This window comes from Mya arenaria, chromosome 5, assembly GCF_026914265.1.
Source record: "Mya arenaria isolate MELC-2E11 chromosome 5, ASM2691426v1".
Classification (NCBI taxonomy): Eukaryota; Metazoa; Mollusca; class Bivalvia; order Myida; family Myidae; genus Mya; species Mya arenaria.
The window spans coordinates 76475380-76485845 of NC_069126.1; the positions used below are offsets into that span (position 1 = coordinate 76475380).

General features: G+C 38.6%; 1 protein-coding gene across 1 annotated transcript; it reads right to left on the minus strand.

The window, feature by feature from the left end:
* Positions 1-137: 137 nt before the first annotated feature.
* LOC128234896 (uncharacterized) lies at positions 138-5427 on the minus strand. The gene is made up of 2 exons (XM_052949505.1): positions 5147-5427; positions 138-3066 (listed from the first exon to the last, which is right to left on the minus strand). Exons 1-2 carry the CDS (start codon positions 5187-5189, stop codon positions 536-538), a joined length of 2574 nt encoding a protein of 857 aa, XP_052805465.1. The 5' UTR covers positions 5190-5427; the 3' UTR covers positions 138-535.
* Positions 5428-10466: the final 5039 nt, after the last annotated feature.

The following is a 10466-nucleotide window of genomic DNA, read 5'->3' on the forward strand; positions in this document are numbered from 1 at the left end:
CCTAACTATATATTAACTTAACTTCGGACTCCACACACTTAGACCAGCCCAATTGCGTTCATACCCCGATAATGGCATCGACCCCGCAATTCATTCCTTAAATATGTTCACACTGCTAATGAAACCGCGACAAACTATTGGATATCACAGTTTATTATAAGTATTGGATAATAATTATTACCATAGCAATGTAAAGAAATGATATACATGTTCATAAATAAGCAATTTTCTAAAACATACACAATACTAGCCAGCATTTCAAATTAGAACTTCATTCATGTTATGAGACACAAATGTATTCTTCCTACATCAACCCTAACACATAAATGCATTTTCGTCATTTAAATAACACAACAACATATCTTTAAAAAAAGTTAATAGGCTTGCATTTCTCAATCAGCCCCACTCCTGTAAATAGTTTGCATATGCTTTATTTCCCTCATAATTGCATATCTGATAATACTATATAATATATATGGAGTTATTGTTTCTATCACTTATGTTTTAAATATTGGACATCTAGCTCCGCTGCCCATTACGGAGCCGGATCTGCCGACGTTTGCTCCGCGGGCTGGTCCACTTTCTTTTCCGCATCATCTGCTTGGTGGACAGTTTCGGTCGGTTCCGCTTGCTCCGGCGTTTGCTTCTGTCCATCAGTATCTGAAGACTGGTCAGCTGTTTGCTGTGTGGGTTCAGCTGATTGTTCTAGTTGCTCTGTATTTTCAGCTGTTACTTCAGCTGTTCGTTCTGTAGTTTCCGCTGGTTGTTCTGAAGATGCAATAGTCTGCTCAGAAGATTCAGTTGGCTGTTCAGAAGATTCATTTGGTTGCTCAGAAGATTCGAGTGGCTGTTCGGAAGATTCAATTGGCTGCTCAATAGATTCGACTGGCTGCGCAGAAGATTCAATTGGCTGCTCTGAAGATTCAATTGGCTGTTCAGTAGATTCATCTTGTTGCTCTTGCGACTGAGTCGGTGGTTCTGATGATTCAGGTTGTACTTGCGAATCAGCTACCTGCTCAGAAGATTCAACTGTTTGTTCTTGAGAATCAGCTGAGGCTTGTTCAGCGGATTCAGCTGCCTGTTTCGACGATTCAACAAGTGACTCTTCAGGCGAATCAGCTGGTTGTTCTGTCTGCTCAGAGGGCTGTTCAAAAGATCCTGCTGCCTGTACAGGCGATTCTTCTGCTGGCTGTTCCGTAGATGTAGCTGCTTGTTCTTGGGATACAGCAGAAAGTTCAGAAGATTTATTCGCTGTTTCATCATTTGATTCAGTTGGCTGTTCTTTAGATTCAGATTGGTTTTCAATATGCTCATTTGACTGTTCAGGCTGCTCAGTTGCTTTTTCTGAAGATTCAGCCGGTTGTTCTTCTGATTTAGCTGGCTGTTCTATCTGTTCAGCTGTTTTTTCCGTCTCCTCAACAGATTGTTCAGATGATTCAGCAGGCTGTCCTCTCTGCTCAGCTTGTTGTTCTGTCTCGATAACACCTTGTTCAGTAATTGCATCAGTCTGCTCAGATGATTCAGCTGGTAGCACATGCGTTTGTTCATCGGTTTGAGCCGATTCCTCTGTCTGCTCAGATGATTCGACGGGCTTTTCAGATGATTCATCCGGCTGCTCTGATGATTTAATAGGTTGTTCGGATGATGCGGCAACTTCTTCTTGAGTCTCGGCCTGTTGTTCTTGAGTATATATAGACTCTGTGGCTTGTTCTGGCGATTCAGTTGGTTGCTCAGAAGAGTCAGCTTTCGGTTGTTCTGGTGATTCAGCTGACAGCTCCGACGTTTCAACCAGCTGTTCTGGCAATTCAGCTACCGGCTGTTCGGGTGATTCAGCTTCTGACATTTCTGTAGCTCCGACATGTTGTTCTGAAAATGCAGCAGGCTGTTCGGAGGATTCAGCAGGTTGCTCTGTCATCTGATCTTGCTGTTCAGGATTCTCTTCCGACTGCTCTTGGGGAGCTGGCTGCGTTTGGTCATTTGTATCTGATTGTTCAACAGTCTCTGTTGCAGGAGATTGTTCAAGAAGTTGTGTATGCTCGTGTGAATGGTCTACTTCATTCACGCCACAAACCTCTGGCTGTGTATATTCTGAAACTGGCTGTGCCTCATCAGTACCATTTGGAGAGCCGTCTTGAGTTTGTTCTTGAGTTTTAGCAGTTTCAGCTTGTTCATTTGCAGGTTGTTCAGCCTCAACTTGTATCACTGGGATGCTTTGTTGAACAGCTTCTGGTGCCGATTCTTGAGTTGCTTCTTGTTCTGGAGTTTCTGTTTCCTCTTCTTGAATTTCTTGCTGTTTGCTTTCTGCCGTCTCCTGTTGTTCTGCGACAGGAGCAGCCACTTCTTGTTGAGCAACGCCAGTTTCCTCTTCCTGTTGGTCGGTTTCAGCTTGTTCAATTGCGGGTTGTTCAGCCCCAACTTGTATCACTGGGATGCTTTGTTGATCAGCTTCTGGTGCGGATTCTTGTGTTGTTTCTTGTTCTGGAGTTACTGTTTCCTCTTCTTGAATTTCTTGCTGTTTGCTTTCTGCCGTCTCCTGTTGTTCTGCGACAGGAGCAGCCACTTGTTCTTGTTCTTGAGTTACTGTTTCCTCTACGTTATTTTCTTGCTGTGTGCTTTCTGCTGTCTCCTGTTGTTCTGCGACAAGAGCAGTCACTTCTTGTTGAGCAGCGCCAGTCTCCTCTTTCTGCTGGCCGGTTTCTGCATTGTGCTCCACAGCTTCAGCTGTTGCAGCTTGTTGTTGCTCAGCTGCCGTGTCAGACTTAGCCTGCTCCAATATCTGAACAGGCTCCTCTTGCGGCAGTTCCTGTGTGATAGCAAGAGCTATTTCTACTGCTTCTACAGCTAGAGGCGTACTACTCCTTTCCGCATCGCTCTGCATCTCGCCTTCTTGCTTAACAGCATCGACGCTCGTCATCTTCTTGGTGTTTATCTTGCTTTCGGACTGACCGTGACGTTCTTCCGATTCCTTTTTCTCGGTTATTGAAATGGCGGGGGCGCTGCTTGCTGTCGCCTCGCTGGAGGACTGATGGTCGGGTGATGCGGAGGCGGGAGCGGACTCGGGGGCACCTGAAAATATACCAACATGTATATGTTTAGTTGTTTTCGCACACACCATAGGAAATACAACATTCGTATGCGTCCAATAGAAAGTCATGCGTACAAGTGCTTCTATTGTAGCAGGTCACAGTACTGCTTAATTTTACAGTTAGTACGAATGGAATTCAATACCATTTCCATTTTCACTATGAATTATAGAAGTATCATAAACCAACTAGTGTGCAGGTATCGCTCCTTTTGGTAGGCGTTCAATATTGATGGGGTTTTGATTTAAACGGCTATATAGTGTAAGCAATGGGTGGTACACGTTACTTTAGCAATAAAAGGGAATAGTATTTAGTTAACATGGAGGGAGGAAGTTGGGGCGGGTACATCGTCATGTTTGCAGTCAAATATTGCCATTGCTTCGGTGATTCGCACGTTGTTTGAATTCTAAGTTGTGTTTGATCTAATCAGAAAGCATTGCTCAAACATTATTTCAGACACAAAAAAAAACATATACACGAATATATCAGTTTATTTTTGGAATTTTAGTTTGATTTTATCAGAACCATCCGATTACATAGATAAGCTGATGTAGCTGGTTGTTGCATTTCAGACTTACAGCGGACATCAAGGTATGGTTCAAGAATGAATGTAGTCTTTAGGAACTGGTATCTAAAGTAACGGCATTATAAGTAATAGACACTTTTATATAGTTAAAATGATTTAGGATAAATAGTAAGGTCTCCTTGAATAATCTTCATCATATCGAGATTCATCTTTCTTGCAGTACTAGCGGTTTATTATCATTGTCAACACCCAAAAAACAGCAAATGTCTTCATACTCAAGACTATGTGCGTAATAGATGATATTTAGAACTCGATATGGATTGATTTGTTATAATTATTCGACCCAGAAATGACTTGACCGATTTTATCTAGAACGAACAGATTGAAATAGCTTGTATTTTTGGATAAGCCTTGGTAATTTATCAATGTCGCTGGATGTACACGGAACCTTAGTTTCCCATGTAAGGCAGACAGCATGCATGACAGCACTACACCAAACCGTCTGAACGAAGAAGGAGACAATACAGCCAATGTAACAAAGTTTAAATTGATACTGGAAAATGAAACCTATAAATCTAACCGACTTTCGTCTTTAATCGTTCTAGTGTTATGTTTGCTTAGCTGGTTTTAGTTGATTCTAATCTGATACATTTTTGTACACTAATCTTTTCGGCATCAAAGTTTACATAATTTGATTGATCACCAACAGCGTCTGCTACAAGTTAAACATAACTCATCTGCATGAATGTTTCGAGCAGTGCGTCATCCTGGCACGTTCCCAGACGCACCTGGGAGCGTTTATACCTGGCAGACTTGCGGCCACATGACCCCACTCGTGATAACGACACAATCTTGATTCTCTCGGACACCTTTATTAACATCATTAATATGTTCGTTCCTTATCACAGACATTGTTGAAGAAGACAGAAAGCTTTTGTGCTCGCATCTTCATTAGTTTAAACAGATTTATTCAGTCCAATGAAATCCCAAAAGTAATGCACAATGTACAAATAATTAGTATATAAAAGTTTCTAAATGGATCGGAGGACAAGCATTTAAATGCTTATTTAATGTCCATACCATGATGGAGTTGACTTATTCTAGATTTCAAAAATGTTCGGTTTATATGTAGCTAATAATATGGTTAAGGGACTAGATTTCGTTGAGAAGATACAAGTTAAGAATAATTTAATAAAACGTGTTTAATTGATGAACTAAAGGTTTTTCTTCCTTCAAGAAGTATACTTCTCAACAACATGTCCTGTGCTTTCTTAAATTCCAAGTATTTTAGTATATAACGGTTTCCACAGATTCACTCAGCAGTTCTATACTTGAAATTCTCCTGGTTTTACCTACCCCCTATGATCCTCTATCAGTTTATTTATAAAAAAGTTTTCACGAAGTATGGCACTTTAATAAATTATTTATTTTTAAGTAATCCATCTTTTTTATGATAAATATATTCTTTATGTTGTTGTGTTTTTTTCCGAAAATAAATTTAGTATAACATGACATTACAGATAACTGTATAGCATACCTTTAGATTTGCCGCGAAATAGCCTCGACAGAAAGTTTCCCATTGTGATTTTATGGTGCGTTTATGTATAAATAAATTGTCGCTCGTTTAAACAATTTAGTCACTTAAATCCGAACTTCAAATAAATACTGTCACATGTGCTGTTTGTATACTTTCTAACATATTGACACACTATTAAAGACTGAAGTACACGTTGTCTCGTGCCGAATGTATAGTGAACGTCCGCCACTCCCCGAGTCCGACTCAGAAAAGAAAAGGCTTCTCTGTTTAGTTGCTATAGGAACAATGTGTGGTGAAGTGCTTCTACTGGATATCAGTCGCTTTCATTTTCTGGGATTTACAAATTCCTCAGGCATATTACTAACCAATCTCTCAGATTCCCGAGATCTTTGTTTTCCACGTATCTTTATACAAAACAGACGCAGCTCGTACGATTAGAATAACTCATAATAACTTGATGTGCAAAGAATGCTGAGATACCACCTGTATTTATCCTATTAAAATAAGGATTATTACTGTAGTTTTTGGGCCACAAAGCTTAGTTTATTGCAAGAGAAAACATGCTGCAGTTTCGTTAAAAACGCTGCACGCGAATATTCCAATCTTACATCACAAAAATATAATATGCACGTAATATTTGGCAGCTGTTCTACGTCTGTTAGAAATAGTTTCGCCGCATGCAACATGATTATGATTACGCTATAGACTGCAATGTACATAGACGAAGGATGATTAAGAAAGATAGTTTGTGCTCTCTGATCCGCGGGATTGAATCATCTCGCCTTCCACACCAGGTGATGAAGCAAGCATAAGCGTTGAAAGCAATTTGTAATACTTAGAATTACTAAGGATAAGTCAGGACAACAACTCATCATCATCATCATCATCATCAGCAGCAGCAGCAGCAGCAGCAGCAGAAGCAGCAGAAGCAGCAGCAACAGCAGCAGCAGCAGCAGCACAAGCAGCATTTGCAGCAGCATAATCAGCAGCATTAGCAGCTTTAATTCATTAACTTTACAACTTATTAATGTTCAGACTAATGTCATGATGGCCTACAATACATGCCAGATGTGCCCGATTTCATCATCGAATGTGCCCGATATACACAATGTTTCTATCAAGCTTTGAAGCTAATGATCTTATTTATTTAATGTTCACATCGTAATAAGCTATGTTGACTGATGTTGATGGTATATTTACCCACACTCAAAGATCAACGCAGTATACGAGCCAATAAACAACATTTAATATCCGCGATGAAACACATTCCTGTCTGATCTATCTGTGTACATATTAAATTCGTGAAATATTAATTGTAATGATTTGAACAATATACTTCTGTACTTTGACCGAATTCAAATATATTAAAATCGTGAAATATCACAGAAATGCAAACATTACATGGTAAAATTACTAAAAACATTTATAACTAACTAGTAAGGTCTTTTTGCGCTTATAGCTCATATTCAATCAATATTATAGATAATTCAATAATGTTAATTGTTTGTTTCAGTGTAAAATCAAGTGAGCACGAGTGGCGTAGCAACGAAATATTCACTTTTGGTGAAAAATATTACTATCTTACACTGAAACAAACATTTTTTTTCTTTTGATTATATATATATTACACTTTTTAAAAAAAAATAAAACGCGCCAATTTGTATGCGCACGTATCGTCTTTTCGGAAATGACGTCGATTAATTGTGTCCAAACCCTGTCGCGCTAAACTTTCAAAAATAGTGAAAAATAACAATTCCATATTTTCACTGGTGCAAACGGTGAAATATCAATTTATTTCACTGATAAACCTTTATAAACCACCGAAAAGCGTCTAATAAATAGAAATATGTATAGACATAAAAAATGCATGAAATAACACAGAATTTCCAGCATTAAATGGCAAAAATACTTAGATATGTATAACAAACTTAAGTATTTTGGCAGTTATAGCTCATATTCAATCAAAATTCTAAATAATTATATAGAAATAATAAAAATCATCAAGATAACCACCATTACCTGAATCTCCAAAATTAACACGTAAAACTGCACGATCACGAGTCCAGTAACGTAGTGGAGTGTGCGAGCATGGATTAATACCAGTCGTTTAACATTCGCATTTTTTCTTTTCCATTTTGCACTCATTGAATCAAGTAAATGAATTAAAACATCCAATCAATTTACAAACGATAAACTAGTCTGTGTTTAACCTTATCATTGATAAATTATGTTCGCACGTGCGATTTCACTTGTAACAACGTCGTCTGTTAGGGTTTTCTTAATATTTTCTTTTTTTAACAAATGAAATTTTGAATAAAATTATTGTTTCAATAAATATTTAAAGGAAAAGAATATATAGATACTTTCAATGCACAAATAAATGGTGACATAAAGAGTGTGTATTTAAAACTGCAATTATTTTTTTTATTAAAATTCGTGAAAGAAAGCTTACCTTCGAAATGTATCTTATTTGTGAACTGATTTCTTTACAATTAGATTAGGTCTGAGACGCCACTTTTAAAATTCCTAGCGATAAGATTTTAAACTGTGCGTACCACTGGGTACAGCGAACATTGAAGAAGTGGCCAGGAATGTAAACAGCTGAGGTGGACGCGCATTGGGCCAATTTTGTATTGGCTGATGTATTAAACCGAACGGTAGAGACATAGACGTCACGGCGTTAAACACTTCACAAGCGGCATTTTTTTTCAAAAGGTAACATAATATTTCACGTCTAAACTGTGGTTCCTCTCGTATAAACAACAATGCTTTACTTTTGGCCGGTCAAGTCAATCATGAGACGCGGTTTGATATAAAACCCTGCAGTGTTAATATGTAGACAGACATTGACGTTCGACATCCGTTGTCTCAACACATAGGTGACACAAGGGTAGGGGAGTGTAGGAAGAAACGAACGGAGACTAACTAGCACCACTTCTCGGTATATACCGGCCAGAAAACAGAGAAAGAACCAAACTGATAGCATGTTTAGTTTGAAACGTGCCGCAAATCTGAACAGACAGCGAACTTTTGGCCTAAGTGACATAGTTGACTCACTCAATCAATCCGAACCGATATCATGATATATTTTTGACCATCAGACAAACTTACCCTGTGCGGATGCGAGAACGGCCTCTGCATGGTCGGGCTTTGAATCATTCCGGGGTGGCGACTGCTTCCGCTCTACCAGCTGCTGTAGATACGACTTCTTCGGAAGAGCCTTTCTCTCCGCTTTAAACGTAAAACATACATGCATGCAAACTCGCGTAGAAAGTCAGAATATTAGTTTTAAATTCGCATTATCTTCGTGTTATATATTGCCATTCTTGTCAGTGCATTCATTCATTAGTTCGTTTTACAGTTTACTAGTATATAGTCCAATAGCTAGAAGATCTATGGGCAAAACCATTTGCTTGTGGTTCGGAAGACAGGCCGAGGGCAATAGTTAACTTGGTCCTTCCCCGACCGATATGATTCTCTTTACATTATTAAGATGATCTGAAGCACTCACAATAAAAAAAAAAATACCATGTTACGGCTAAAAGTGTTTAGGGCATCGGCAATTATTACAGTTCATTATATTTCCGAATGACGTTCCTTGTTCTTAGGCAAAATGTAAACAAACACATGTGTCATAACATGACGAATAAACCGCGTAGCTTTAATAATTTGAAAAGAATATTTAAATGTAACTTCTGTCAATTTCTTTATGAAAAAAATGTCAGAAAATATTGCAAAACGAACGAATATGCTATAAACAAAAGAAAATAATACTCGATACGGTTCACTCGCTTCCGTACTTTTGACCGGGGATATGGCAAAACTCATTCGGAACTCCTCGGCCAATTTTTTTCCAAAAACAACTTCGGATGTATTTGAACGGTTTACATACTCAAAACGAGGTACGTTTAAGTCCGCTGCAAGTAGATCGCGTAGTAATTTTATTTAGCAGTTAAACTTTATGTCTTTACTCTTGAAAATCTTAATTATGTTTGCAATAATACACTTCACTGGTAATAAATTTAAACTTAGATCAATTTATACAACTCTAAAACACTAAAATTAATTAACGATATAATTTAAAAAGATACGAACTACTTCAACTGATGTACCGGCATACATCCGAGGTTGTTTTTGAAAAAAAATGGCCGAGGAGCTCCGAATGGGCAAAACTATTAACCTGTGACGTATATAGGAATTAAGGTTTATGGACCTTGTTCTTCCAGCAGTTTTCTCTCGAGGTAATCGGCGGCGTACTCAAACACATTGCTGGGATTGTCGCGGACGATGGCGCGGCCCAGCCTCTCAAGCAGTAGCTGAAACTTGGCCGGCAACTTCCGCCTCCAGTATTGTCGCTCTGCGGTCGCCGTCGCCATGCCTACGCTCCTGTTGACACCTGCAAGGACAATATTCTTCAACATCAGCATTTTTCATCTAAGCATTATAAAGCATTTTATGGAACGGGTGCCAATATATGAACTTTCAACAGAGAATTCTCCCTCGTTCACCCTTTAAAGACAAATATGTGTTGCGGGGAGGGGGGTGTAAAAATCAGGCGCCCCGCTAGTGTTTATTGATAGAACGTCTCGCTAGCGTTCCGGTGGTCGGTTGTTGGTCTGAGCCACCACACCGTCCGCACTTTTCCTCAAAGGTTTACTCTAGAAAGCATGTAAACATACTGATTAATGTTCAAATATAAAACTCGTGTCACCATTATTTGATTAAACTGTGAAGTACCGCGAGTCGCCAAAAGAACAGTATAATATGGGAAGAAACTAAAATGCATTTTTGTTGAAGACTTTATGTTTTTGAAATTTTGAACAGAGCGTAAAAGGTGTAAGTATCGGTGAAAATGAGTGACAATTGGTATATAAGTAAGACTCAGACTTCCAATAAACGTGGCCATATTAACGGGTTTAGCGGATGGGACGGAGGGGGGCGGGTGCAAGTAATATTTACGGTACTTAACATACAGTTAACATTCTCGTACAACGCGATGATGCTATGCGTACAGCAGATTTATCATCACCAAAACTCCTCTGATGTACAAGAATCAAGTTAAACAGATCAGCCAATAATCTTAGTCACATTATTTGAAGTCCTAACGCCTTCTGCCGCTTGTTTGACTTTTTATTAAATTGATATTGATAGGACTGTCAAATTCAAATATTAATTTAGATATTACTGAACAACACCAAGTTAAATTTGAATCATTAGATACTATCACATGTTGATATTTTTCAGATTCAATCATGTATATCTGTACAGGTGTAATATATTGATTGATTTTGTATGCTGTTTGTTTCATATAGATGGACGC

What these genes read in the sequence shown, in the direction of transcription:
- LOC128234896 (XM_052949505.1), bottom strand. Translation starts at nt 5,189, where the DNA reads ATGGGAAACTTTCTGTCGAGGCTATTTCGCGGCAAATCTAAAG. An exon ending in ATTTCGCGGCAAATCTAAAG is followed by an intron (nt 3,067 to 5,146) that starts GTATGCTATACA and finishes GTATATTTTCAG; the next exon opens with GTGCCCCCGAGTCCGCTCCC.